Source organism: Panicum virgatum, chromosome 6N, assembly GCF_016808335.1.
Source record: "Panicum virgatum strain AP13 chromosome 6N, P.virgatum_v5, whole genome shotgun sequence".
Taxonomy (NCBI): domain Eukaryota; kingdom Viridiplantae; phylum Streptophyta; class Magnoliopsida; order Poales; family Poaceae; genus Panicum; species Panicum virgatum.
Window position 1 is genome coordinate 19,737,781 of NC_053150.1, and position 14,355 is coordinate 19,752,135.

General features: G+C 46.8%; 1 protein-coding gene across 1 annotated transcript; it reads right to left on the bottom strand.

Moving 5' to 3' along the window:
• Positions 1-1,015: 1,015 nt before the first annotated feature.
• Positions 1,016-13,852, bottom strand: LOC120678880 (thioredoxin domain-containing protein 9 homolog). The gene is made up of 4 exons (XM_039960309.1): positions 13,670-13,852; positions 13,313-13,585; positions 1,545-1,703; positions 1,016-1,461 (listed from the first exon to the last, which is right to left on the bottom strand). Exons 1-4 carry the CDS (start codon positions 13,688-13,690, stop codon positions 1,279-1,281), a joined length of 636 nt encoding a protein of 211 aa, XP_039816243.1. The 5' UTR covers positions 13,691-13,852; the 3' UTR covers positions 1,016-1,278.
• Positions 13,853-14,355: the final 503 nt, after the last annotated feature.

Consider the following 14,355-nt stretch of genomic DNA (forward strand, 5'->3'; position numbering starts at 1 on the left):
ATAGGCCATTACAGAAACATAAGTGACGTACGTTTTAGTTTTTTTTTCCAGTGTCATGACTAGACCCAAGTCGCAAAAATTCATATAGGATATGCCTGTAAAGTGGGGCCTAATTGGACTTTGAAACGTTCTTGATGCATTTGAAAGTTTGAAACCCGCATGTTGTCCTGTGTCTGATTCTTGCCTTCTTGGCATCTCCGTGAGGACAAAGACTAGAAAGTAGGAAGAATCCATAAACTTCACCTCACTCGCTAACAATAATGGTGTACATGCATCCAACCGCTGCATACCAAAAGTTTTCTTGGAAGCTCCTTCTAACACTTTCTCTAGCCTCTACGTATTTTGCACTTAGGCAGTGGTTTACATTTGTGCCATTTTCACTCACCGGTTTCGGAGTATCTCTGTTGTACGATTTCGCCCAATTTCAGCTAAACCAGTTTCAAACCTGAGCTCTAAGATCAGCTAGCCACCACCGTGCCGGACATTCAAAGAGAACGGAACCAGCACCGGCGGTACAGAAGCCTGCATCGCGTCGTCCAACGATGCCAATACAAACATTTCCAGCACACCCAATAAAATCATCCCAGGAAAGGCGCATTCACACTGCCATACCAACCGACCGATCTGAGGTCGCAATTGAATCCAATCTGATTGAATCTAGCCCTAAATTTGCCGGCATTCAAGCTGCCGTCAGGGCTGTAGTGTACTGTGTACCGAGTACCAGCAGGCACAATCTCTTACCCTGTAGTGTTCCTGCTCAATGCAGAGGAGCGCCACCTCTTACCCTCCTCCTTTTTTATCTGAATCTCAGTGCCCAGAAAGCTCAATGATGAGCATATGGGGAAATTGAGTGAGCCGCAGCTGAAAAGGTGACGGGGCACGGCACAGGATCTGTTGAAGCTGCAGACATGATGCTGTACAGAAATGCAGATGAGAATGAGACAATGTGCCGCGGGGCACATGGCTGGTTGAGACCGCTCATTCATGGCATCATGATCGTGCACAGGACTCTCACTTGCAATAGCAAAAGTTTCTGCCAGCTTTTCCCTTCAGAGTTGAAACAAACCAACCAGATGTGACCAACAAGACATCACTATACAACAGATCAGGCACAAGCTCTTTGTACCTTCAGATTTTAAGAGTCTAAGAACACATCAATCCCAGGTTAAACTTCAAATCTGGGCTAACATTTGCTTGTCCTGATAAGGATAACACGGCAGGCTGGCATGGATGCCAACTAACCTCTGAGGTATACCCCTTTTAGATACAGTGGAGGAGCTATTCAGAGTCTGATGAGTTGCCTGTGTCTGATTGCCTGACGCTACGTTTCGAGGCAGCAGCCTGCTTCGCGGCGAAGGCAGACCCTTCTCCGTCGAGGAAGATCACTTCGGATTTCGCGAGGCGTTCCTCCAGGTCCTCAGTGCTGAAGTCATCTTTGCCACCAAGCTCATCAAAACCAACCTTACGACACCAGAAGAAAAGAAAAATGATTATATTGTTATATACATAGCTAAAAGAATCGGCTGACACAAGTGTTTACTTACCACATAGTCCTCAACCTTGGCATTCTTTACTATAGCTAGAGTTGGAAGGACGACGATCCTGAGCTTTTCTGTCAAGAAGGGAGCCTTCTCGGCATGAACCTTAATAAACCGTGTTTCTACATGCTGTTTCGCGATAATTGACAAGTGTTTGTCCAAAACCTGCAGACAAGTGGGAAACGTGAGAGAACAATTAGAACAATGTTGGATAGTGCGGGACTGAACAAGGCATCACTGGTACTGCAAATGCAAATAACCAACACAATTAATAGATCATGACTGCATTAAACAGGGTGGAAAATACAATCATAATATCTTTGAAATTGTAAAGGAAAAATAGTCGCGGCACCTATGAAATGAAACTGCATTGAAAGTTCAAATACATATGTAAACACTTTAAGTTCATAATACTGCATAAGAGAGCAGAAAACTGTCAATCTGTCATACAAAAAAAGATGGAATGCATTCATGATGTAAACATCACACAGCCATAATACAACTCACTAATCCAACTCCAGTGAAAAACTTCATGTTACTTATTTCACATAGGCCTCAGATCATGTAACATTTGTGTCCAAGAAATGAATGATGCAGAAGAACCAGATGCATTGGTGCAAGCATAATCAACTAGACAACAGGTGCAAACTCTGAGGCTTATTATTCGTAGTCATGGAAGACATAATGCACTACAAACTAATGGCTTAGTGAAGAGCAGAAAAACATGTGCTATCGAGGGCCTGTACATGACGAAATGCAATCGCTCTGTTCGTTTGGTTTGTCAGCCAACCAGCCAGCAGTATTGTTCTCTCATACTAAATCAGCACCAGCCAGTCAGCAGTGTTGTTCTCATAATAAATCAGTATCAGCCACCAGCCATAGTCAAGCGAACACAACGAATGAAGTTGCTAACAATGCTTAGCCCTGTACAGCTAACTCATTATTATTCTCGCTTATTCTTCTCAGAAGCCTCTAATATAAGGAATCACAAATTGATTTGTCTGAATGGTTGGTTTTATGCAGGGGACTAAGAATCAACATCTGTTGGAGGTAGCATGTCTTTCATGTTCCAAATGAATTCCTAAGTACTTCTGGAGTGAGACAATGATGATGTCACAGTGTATGTCATCAATTACACACTGTAGAATACTTGGCATTTTAATCCCCAAGATTGGGTTCTAAGCCAAAGAAGTTCAAGGTGTCACCTAAGTGTTTCGTTGCATGAGATCACCAACCTTTATCTAGCAAATTGACCCCTAAGTGCCACCCTTAGTTACTGAAGCATAATGATGCTAAATGCTTGAATTTGTTGAGAAGCTGTATGGACGTAGTATTTGGGAATGTGAGCCATACTACATTGTCAAGGCTACATTACAGTTGTCGACTGAGACAACTGGCAACAAGAACAAACCATACGATTGAAAGGAAGTGGTTGTAGGGGCAATTCAAGCCTCATGGATCTGGAGAAGGGGAAAAAAAAGAGAGAAGTGGAGACAAATTTACATTGAAGAAACAATGTATTTTGTGAGAAGTTAAAGAAATCAGAGGATGGTGCAGATGGCAGGACCAAATATGTTGAGATGGAGGCAACAAAGGAAGTGAATGTGTCTAACAGAGGAAGGGTAGAACTTAAACTGCTTCAGACTGGAGGCACATCCAGAAGCAACTGATGAAGAGCAGTTTCTTCAATTGTTGGATGCGAATTCCTCCATGGTGATCTACACGAAGAGATCTATTTAAATTCTGGATGTGGAAATAGAAAGATATCAGGGTTGCAAACTCAGGAAGTCAACCTATGGCCTACAACAGTATCCAGAAACATGATTTAACATATTCACACGAACAATTAGTAGCATGGGCAAAGTTTACAACCAAAAAAAACATATTAGCCGTTTAAAAATTGTTATTTGTGGAAATTGTCAATTTTAACCCCCTCATTTCTTCATCTTCTCCCACTCACTTTCACTCATCAATAATCCTCCAACAGGTGCCTCCCCCTCTACAAACCTACCCAAACTCAGACCACCACATACCACGCGCTAACCATTTCCCAGGCTAACACGTTTACTAGGGACCCCAAACTAGAGAGAAAGGGCTTCTCTCCAACCCATCACTTGAGCTTTGAAGTTCAAGCGGGGCCAAATAGCTTATAACAGTCACAAAACTTATTTATCGATTCCAAAGGTTCGTCTTAAAGATGGGTAAAAAAACGTTTTAGGGGAGTAGCGACACAATCTGTGAGCATTTGGAGCCCAGGTGGCCATCCTCTCAAGTGGAGGCTCTACAAGCTTGAACTATGGTCTCAAACCACCAAAATCTTATGCTCAATCACTGAGGGCTAAAAACCCTGTTGCAACTTTTACCACCTTATGATACTTATGTATTTCTCAAGTATGCTCAATTATCTTTGATTTGCACCCCCAAGGCCCCAACAAAAATGTGCAGATAACAACACTACAAACCTTTGGTTTATGCTACATGTCAAGTTTTGTCCAATTGAACACAGCAACATCCACCCGCTCACTCAAATTAGGTTCTGAAACAAGGAAGCATGAGCAGCAGCATGCCAATGGCTGGGATATCAGCACTCTCAAGTCCTGGAACATGCCTTGGTGCGGGAGACATCAACCAGTGGCACATAAACTAATGAGTGATAACGGTATAGTTGTGCCATCCTTCGGCAAGTTCCTAGTGAAGTAGCCTTTTAGGAATGTTTCTTACATTATGCCATAGTGCACAGAGAGGCTGATACATAAAAGAAAAACTAATTAACCATAAAACCATCCAATAGATCATATTTATAATCCTAAAAACATATTATTATTATTTTGTGGGTATGTAGCTAAAGGCACACACTTGACTATACACTTGAGGGCCTGTTCGGAACAAAGGAACAGAAAACAGAGGGGGGAGGGGGGATGCAGGAATTGGATGAGTGTAGTAGCAAAACAGAGGATTGGAAAAGGGCAAAACAAAGGATTAGACAGAAAGAAGTGTTTAGAATGTAGGAACTTTAGTAACAGGAATAAGAAAATTAGCTACTACTAAAAAAGATATTAGTTCTTAATTATAGATTAGTTAACATCATTTTTTTAACCAGCTGCATGGAGGCTCTTTGGTTGATGATAAATAATCCAACATAAGTGTACTCCAAAGTCCAAAACCCTTTCAATGTGTAAGCCTTTTGAGTTGATCAATACACTACAAGTATAATCCTTTTCAGACAAAGTCAGATTCATACTTTTGGCTGACCTTTCAGATCAGTATCCCAAATAGATATTGCTGAGGAATTTCTGGAAGATGCTAGTACAAGTTTAAGACGACACATTAGAAAACAACAAAAAATAAAGGCAGCAGGATCTAGGGACTAAAGCCATATGCCCATATTATTTGGACTAAAAAATAAAAAAGAGCCATTCAGTATTCATCAGTGTGCTAGAAAAAAAATAAACCACTAACAATTGACTAGACAGATTGGTGGGCCAATTGCTAATGCTTGGGCAACACCATGTGTGGCTCAAGCTATCTTGATCTATGACATTTTTCTAATCATTATGTTAGTGTTAATCTTCAGTGTTCTCCGCATCATGGATATGGATATTGGCATTTCCGAAAAGGATATAGTTCAGCCCACAGCCAACAATTCATGTGAAGTGGTGAACTGAATCAGCATGATTACCAGAAGGGTTAATCAAGTTATTACTAGTATATCACAATATCTACATGCATACCTTCCAGGAACACAATAAGGAAAAAGTATAATTTTGTGTTCTCTTCCTAAATGTACATCAAGGTTCAACATATTCCTTGGATATAAAGAAGCATTGATTCACAATAATGAAGTGGGGGTTATACGGAAACTAGATTTTGAGAAAGCTTATGACAAGGTAAGCTGGGCCTTTTTGTTTTAAGTCCTGAAATTGAGTGGCTTTTCTGACACCTGGTGCTCCTAGACTAAGAAAGTGGTCACTGCAGGAACTGTGAGTGTTAAACTCAATGATAAGATGGGACCCTATTTTGTCAGCTCCAAGGGAGTTAGACAAGGGGATCCACTATCCCCCATCCTCTTCAATTTTGCTGCGGACTGTTTGGCCAGAATGGTCAGGAAAGCCCAAGGGGAAGGCCTGATTACTGGTTTAGCTAGCAATTTAATTCCTGGAGGAGTAGTTCTGCTCCAATATGCAGATGACACCATTTTTGTCTGCAGGATGATATTGCCAAAGCAAGAAATCTGAAATTATTGCTATACTTCTATGAACTGATGTCCGGTCTTAAAATCAACTTCTCCAAAAGTGAGATAATACTTATCCATGGGGACGAATTTCTAAACATGCAATATGCAGATCTTTTTAACTGTCAAATTGGCAGTTTTCCCTTGAAATACTTGGGTGCGCCTGTCAGCCCTGGAAGACTGCATGTTAAACATTGGTTGACACTGGTGGAAAAAAATGAGAAAAAGCTTGCTACCTGGGAAGGCAGTTCCATGTCTATTGCTGGTAGAGTAACATTAATTAATTCGAGCGTATCTAGCTCTTTCATTTACCATATGTCAATGTATCTTGTCCCCAAAACCATTGTGAAAAGCCTGGGAAAACAAAGAAGATGTTTCTTTTGGCAGGGAGGTGGGAGGAAAAGAAAATACCACCTTGTCAAATGGACTACAATTTGCAAAAGCAAAAAAAAGGGTGGCTTGGGTGTTAAAAACGTCTCAAAATGAATGTTAGTTTGCTTTGCAAATGGTGGTGGAAATTGGAATGGAAAATGGTCTTTGGCAGGACATTGTGAAATCCAAATATCTATTATCAACTGACTTGATCAGCACTGTAAAATGGAGGATGACTGACTCTCCAGTATGGAAAGATTTACTTCAAGTAAGACATTTATCGGAGAGGGAGATCTACTAAAATTGGGGATGGTTCTAAAAACATTACTCTGGAAGGACATTAGGGTTGATTCCAAACCGCTTTGTGTTCTACAGCCTGTCCTATTTGAATTATGCACTGAGAAAAACATCTCTGTCCAGAATTTCTTATTAAAAAACGGACATATCACGTTCCAAAGGTGGCTTTCACCTATTCTGTTTGAACAATGGCTGGAGATAGCAGACAAAGTATACTCTTTCCCATTTACTAATGAGGCTGACAAAATCAGGTGGAATTGGAACAAGATAAGTGGCCTGTTCACCACAAAATCAACTTATGAGTGGCTGTCCACTAGTATATATTAATGACGGGAATATAAACATCTATTCCTCCAACCCTAGATGAGTTGGTATATATAGAACCTATACATGGGCCTCTATACACATGACACATGGGCTCAATATACTCCAACACCCCCCCCCCGAGTCTGAACTACCGACACAGCGGTGTTCAAGACTGGACAACAAGAAAGCTAACACCCCCCCGCAGTCTGAACAACCGACGCAGCGGTATTAAGGACTGGACAAGATGAGAGTACAAAAGGGCAAATACCCCCCCCTAGCCACAACTAGCCACCGGCTACGTTGAGGCTGGATCGAAACTCCGAGAAGGTCGAGGAGGGCAGGCCCTTGGTGAATATGTCAGCAAACTGGGAGGTAGTCGGGACATGGAGTACCCGAACATCGCCGATGGCGACTCTGTCGCGCACGAAGTGTAGGTCGATCTCCACGTGCTTCGTCCGCTGATGCTGGACGAGGTTGGTGGAGAGATACACGGCGCTGACGTTGTCGCAGTAGACGAGCGTACTCTTGGCGAGCGGGCTGTGGAGCTCCGCCAATAGCTGTCGTAGCCAGGACGCCTCCGCCACGCCATTAGCGACAGCCCGGTACTCCGCCTCGGCACTGGAGCGGGAGACAACCGACTGCCGCTTGGACGACCAGGAGACCAGGTTGCCGCCTAGGAAGACGGCATAGCCGGAGGTGGAGCGACGAGTGTCCGGGCAGCCAGCCCAGTCAGCGTCAGTGTAGACCACCAGCTCAGCAGAGGACGAGCGGTGAAGTACCAGGCCGAGGTCCACAGTGCCACGGACGTACCGGAGGAGACGCTTCTGCGCAGCAAGGTGTGACTCCCAGGGATCATGCATGTGGAGACAGACCTGCTGAACAGCGTACGTGAGGTCCGGCCTGGTGAAGGTGAGGTACTGCAAAGCGCCGGCCAGACTCCGGTAGGCAGTAGGATCAGCCACCGGATCACCCAGATCAGCAGACAGCTTCGCCTGAGTGTCGACTGGAGTAGAGCAGGGCTTGCAATCAGTCATCCCAGCCCGCTACAGAATATCGAGGGCGTACTGCCGCTGGTGAAGGAGAAGACCAGACGGGTGAGGCTCAACAGTGACGCCCAAGAAGTGGACCTGGTTATTAAAACGTCGTGAAAACGTCGTTTACATGATTAAACATTGGAGGATTTTGAAACACTTGAATGTTTTGCCAAAATCACGTAAAACGACGTTTTATGACGTTTAAACGTTCGTTTTAGGCGTTTTGGCGTTTTATCTCGTGAAATTCGGTTAAACGACGCTTGCATGGTCGTTTTATCTCGTGAAATTAGGGTGCTTGTGGACTTGTCATTCTACTATTCTATTTTGTTGTTTGCTTGATTGCTTTGGTTGTGAACATGTTATTTTGGAACTATTATTATGTGAACCTACATTGGTTGTTTGGTATTTAATTAGTTGTTTGGTATTAAACTTCGTATATTATGTGAATTGATTATTTATATTGATATTTTTCTATATTATTTGTCACGACGTTTAAATGTTCGTTTAAACGTTTACAAGACGAAATCTACTCTCCAACGTTTCAACGTTTTATCGTGCTAATAACCTTGGTGGTGGAGCTGACCGAGATCCTTCATAGCGAACTCCTGCTGCAGAGAGGAGATGACACTCTGAAGCAACTGCTGACTGGAAGCTGTGAGCACAATGTCATCGACATATAGCAGCAGATATGTCGTCTCATCCCCACGGCGGTAGATGAAGAGAGACGTGTCAGACTTGGCCTCGGTGAACCCCAGTGTCAGCAAGAACGTGGCGAACCGAGAGTACCAAGCCCGTGGAGCCTACTTCAGTCCATAGAGAGACTTGTTGAGCCGGCAGACCATATCCGGACGACTCGATTCCACAAATACCGCAGGCTGAGAGCAGTAAATAGTCTCTGACAAGGTGCCGTGAAGAAACGCATTCTTCACGTCCAGCTGGTGCACAGGCCAAGTGCGTGAGAGCGCAAGCGAGAGGACCGGGCGCACCGTAGCGGGCTTCACGACCGGGCTGAAGGTCTCATCATAGTCCACACCAGGCCGCTGAGTGAACCCCCGGAGAACCCAGCGAGCCTTGTAGCGCTCCAGTGTGCCGTGAGCCCGACGCTTATGCGTCCAGATCCACTTGCCAGTCACCACATTGCAACCAGACGGACGCGGCACGAGGTCCCACGTCTGGTTGGCAAGAAGAGCCGCGTACTCCTCTTCCATCGCGCGACGCCAGTGAGGATCTGCCAAGGCGTCGCGGACAGAGGAGGGTACCGGAGAGAGTCGCGGCCTGGGACGCCATCCGCCGAGTCACCATGGGATGGATATGTCGAGGATCCTGATGGATGACCGGCGGGTGGTACACCTCCGGCCCGGCTCGAGAGGGAGCCGGAGGAGGCGGCGGCGGCGACGGCTCCGGAGTCGGCGTCGCAGGAGCCTCTGGAGCAAGAGGCGGCGCCGGTGTCGACGCCGAACGACGCCGGTACACCTGCACCGGCTCAGCGTACCGCTGTGGCGCCGGGTTCGGCGCCGAGCGACGCCGGTACACCTGCACCGGCTCAGCGTACCGCTCAGGTGCAGGGGAAGGCACCGAGGCCGCGCGTGGCGCAGCAGGAGACACCGGGTCCGTGCGCGGCACGACCGGAGGTCCGGAGGCCGCTCGTGGCGCGACCGCGGGCACCGGGGCCGCGCTCGGCGCAGCAGGGATCACCGGAAGCGGTGCCGGTGCGCCGGGAAAACCTGCAGGAAAAGGACATACAGTTAACGGTGGCTGAACCACCGGGTCAGTCGGAAACAGAGACGCCAGCTCGGGATCAGAAGGTGTGGAGGAGGTGGAGTAGGGGAAATCCGACTCGTCGAAGACGACGTGTCGGGATATCAGAACGCGGCGAAAGGTGAGGTCAAAGCATCGGTACCCCTTGTGGTCAGGGGAGTACCCGAGGAACACACAACGAGTCGAGCGGGGTTCCATTTTGTGAGAAGCGGTGGCGGAGGTGTTAACACGCACACCCGAAGACCCGAAGGTGGTCGTAGCGAGGAGGGGTACCGAAAAGAGCGTGGTGTGGAGTGGGAGCAGGAGAAGCAGCGGACGGAAGGCGGTTGAGCAGGTAGGTGGCGGTGTGGAGGCTCTCAGCCCAGAAGCGCGGGGGGAGAGAAGCCTGGATCAGAAGGGTGCGCACGACGTCGTTCGTCGTGCGAATCATCCGCTCAGCCTTGCCGTTCTGAGGAGAGGTATACGGACAAGACATACGCAGCTGAACACCCCGAGACAGGAAGAAAGACCGGGAGGTGGAGTTATCGAACTCCCGCCCGTTGTCACACTGGACGGCCTTAACGGTGAGGCCGAACTGAGTGGACACCCAGGCAAAGAAGTGGAGGAGGGTGGGGAAGGTCTCAGACTGGACGCGCAAAGGGTAAGTCCAAGAGTAATGAGAAAAATCATCAACAATGACCAGATAATATCTATAACCAGACATGCTGAGTACAGGAGATGTCCACAGGTCACAGTGAATGAGATCAAAAGCATGTGCAGCATGCGAAGAAGAAAAAGAAAACGGAAGTCTAACATGACGACCTAACTAGCACGCATGACAGAGGTGCTCAGCAGGAGCCCTAGTACATAGAACATCGGTACTACGGCGGAGCTGAGCCAAAACGTCGCAGCCGGGGTGACCAAGCCGGCGGTGCTAGGTGGTGAAAGAAGGCGTCACGGCAAAAGCAGAAGACGAAGAAGCCGATGGCGAGGCAGCAGAAGCAGGAAGCCGAAGAGTGTAAAGGGGCCCCGAGCTGTCACATCGGAGGAGCGGACGCCGGGAAGCCGGATCCTTCACAGTAAGACCAGAGGAGTCAAATTCGATAGAACAGGAGTTGTCAGCAGTAAACTAGCGAATAGAAAGAAGGTTGTGAACCATTTGAGGAGCAACAAGAACATTAGGAAGACGAGGAGCAGAACCCACGGCGGTGACAGGAAGGCAAGACCCATCACCAACCATGATAGAAGGACAAGAGGGGTGTGGGGGTCGGACAGAAGAGAGGATACCAGCATCGGGAGTGGTGTGGAACGAGGCGCCTGAGTCGGCGATCCACTCGGTGCTGGTCGGCGGCGTCAGTCCCATGGTGCTGAAGGACTGCGCCAGAGCGGCCTGGTCCCACCCCCCAGGCCAGGTCGGCTGCTGGCTGGGCTGAGCGAGCGGGGTCCAGGACGGCGCGAAGAGTGGAGCAGCGCCAGTGAACATGGCCGCCGGCTGGAGCTGAGGATGGACCCCCCTCCCGGACCCTGGAACGGCCACATCGAGATGCGCCCTGACCATGGGTGCCAGGGGGTGGAACAGTCCACACCTTTGGCTTTGCAGCGATTTGCTGGGCTATATGAAATGCCGGAACAGGGCATGTTTCGACCAAAAAATGATTAAAAATCCTGCTGAAATCCTAATGCATGTGTGCGCTTTCATGAACTACGGGGCAGGGCTCTACAATGCAGAGTTCCAAGAGAAGCTGATGGATGGAGTGAAGGTTCTTCTATCCTGCGCCCACAGAGTCCTAGCGCAACTTGGCACATTGGCGCCGCTGCTTCAACTGCCTGTTCCATCGGATGCTCGCGATGACAGTGATGATGTTGAGGAGTGAAGAAGCTGGAGGATCGAATCCAAGGGGTGTGGAAGACTCAGTTTTCTGTTGTGCGCGCGCTTAGTTACTTGTGCGTAGCTTGTTTTGAACCTAGTTCTTAGACTTGTTTGCTGCTCTGTGACATACTCTGTCTGCAGTCAGAGCCTGGGAATCCTAGGTATCCTGCCTGCCGACTGCCGTCCTTTTTTCTTGGGTTTGAATCAAGTCAGGTGGGACGTGTGTTCCTTTTGTTGGCTTTCCCCTCTTTTTCTTCTAGTGTCTCCTTCTAGGAGTGTGAACGCTTGTATTTCCGTTCTTGGTAATGGAAATGGGGTAAAGCCTCGGTTCGAAAAAAACAGAAGCATTGATTCACACCTGCAATATGTGGGGATGTGGGAGGGTGTAGGGCATAGAGAATAGCGATGGGTAGGGTGTGGCAATCTCCTCCCATGGATACTAGGTCGGGTCAGCACATTGGTGGGCCAACTCAGCCCACTAGTATATGGGCCCCCAACAACACCACACTAATTCAGAAGAATGCAGAAAAATCCTCTTATTGTTAACCGATCAAGTTGACACAAACCATGAGCAGACCTGGCTAAAACAGAAGCAATTTGACAGACAATGCTCTCAGGAATGTCGTAACACTCTGTAGCCCACAAACACAACACACTGGCAGTACAAACAAATTATTTAAATTATCAGCAAGTTTAGTGTCTAAAAGTCGGATCAATAAATTCATATTTCACATATCTTCAATACGCCTTAAACATTGATTTTGTGACCATTTATAACGTATCCTAAGATAAATTAGTGATTAAAATTTGTTTCCAAATATTTCTTCAAATGTTAATACGCCTTAAATAAATAAAAGGAAGGATTACTACATTACATGGGTATCACAGGTCGCCACAAATATTGTGATCGTTTTTTTACATGATCAGTAGAAGTTATACATTAAGACCCTACATCAACTTATAGATGTTGTATTATGTTTAAATTTCTGCTATATAAAATATCATTTACTACTTTTTCCTGTTTCTAAATGACCAGCATATCTTGGCACTTTGGGATCACCACAAATTGCCAGAACACTGTGTAGTAGATTAAATCTACAGCTACCTGAGTTCCAGCTGCACTATGAAAATACATTACAGTTAGGTAACATGATAGTTCAATTCTTGCATATGTGATCTTCCTATAGATCATGTGCTTTAGATCTCATTTCTTTGCTGGAAGTGAAACTGCAGCAAGATATGTTTTTGAGGATTTGATCACCATAGAGACTGAAGTGATGGATATCAAAAGCTGAATTTGAAATGTCACCGATCACTGATTGGATTTAGAAACTATTGATGCCTTACATTGGAGGCCCGAGCTTTAGAAAAATTGAAGAGGCAGTATACCACTTTAGACAACCATGGGTATGTGCAGGCATAACTATGACACTGTGCTTAACTGTGAGGTATGACACTGTGCTCAACTACGAGGTGTTTTGAAGTTATGATCACATTGATTCGTGGGGTCATATACACTTTGCTAAGTTACAATTGGCATTGAACTTCCTGGGTGATATGTTAGCGCCATAGGGATGGACTAATTAGCATAATGCACAATTAGTGTCTAAGCTCCACTTAATCCATCAGGTGAATGAGTTTCAGTTGGAGGGTCGACAAATCAATGAAAGGAAGGTAAGCAGAAAGACTGCATCTTTAGAAATGGAGCTGCTGTCAGTAAATGTGCGGATTATATCCTCTATGACTGCTGCAAGCAATGCAGACAATACTATGACTGGTACGGGATGATCTGGTCTTATCTACCCAAATCACAGCGCAACGCAATATGCATACAGTTCCCAATAGAACACGGTTCACCACGAGATCCGCATCCGGACCAAGCCAAAGCCAAAGCCAGAGCGCAGTAACGAGAGAGGAGGTCTCGAACCTTGCAGGGCCAGTTGTCGCGGTAGAAGTGGCAGACGAGCCGCTCGCTGGCCTTGGCGGCGGCGAAGAACTCCTTCTCGGGGACCTCGGCGTACTCGCCGTGCCCCTGCGCGCACCACTTGGCGCGGCGCTCGGCGGCGCGGCGCATCTGCTGGATCCGGCGCTCCCGCAGGGCCTCGATGTCGTCCGGGTCGAGGCGGTCGAGCGCGGCGATCTCCTCGTCGATCTTGTCCTCCACGGCCTTCGCGGCCGACAGCACCTGCTTCTCCAGGATCTACAGCCACCCAGCCCGGCCGCCGCAGCCGCGTCAGAGAAAGCGAGAGAAGGGTGAGTTGAGGAGGAGCCGATGCATGCTTACCTGGCTGACGACTTCGTCCATGGCGGCGCTGTAGGAGGGACGGGCGCCGGCGACTGGCCGAGATCGGATTGGAAAGCGCTGATGGATGGAGAGGGACGCCGGAGTGTGAGGAGTCGGGGTAGAGAGAGAGAGAGGTGGTGTTGGGACTTGCGAGTGATGGGCTTTGAGGTGGAGTAGGTGGGCTTCCACAAAAGGCCCAGCTTCTAGATTTGTGGTATAAAATGATTTTTTGCTGGGCTTATAATATTTTCAATAAGATTTTTACACTTTATTTGATACTATTGGAAATGTACGTGGCACAGGCACGTGTATAAAGTCAAATGATTTAGTGTGACGGCTGCCTGCGAGCCAATCTCAGTAGAGTGTGGGAGCGGCGCACCTAACAGAGCACAAAAGCCCTCGATCAACCAGCGCACAATATAAATAGAAGGTTTGGCACTCAATCAACCAGCACATAACACAAAAGGAAGATAAACAAAAGAGGGTTAATCAGCTCACAACAATAAGGAAATAAAAAGAGAGATTTTAGGATGTCTTACCAAAAATTATGGTTGCCTCATCTATATACAATGGAAAGTAACAAGTGGGTACAAAGGTGGGTAGGTAAAAGTGTTTGATGTAAAAAGTATTAGGATTTTGGTGGAAACATTTTCTTTCTATCAATTTCGTGGATCTACGCCCTCTTT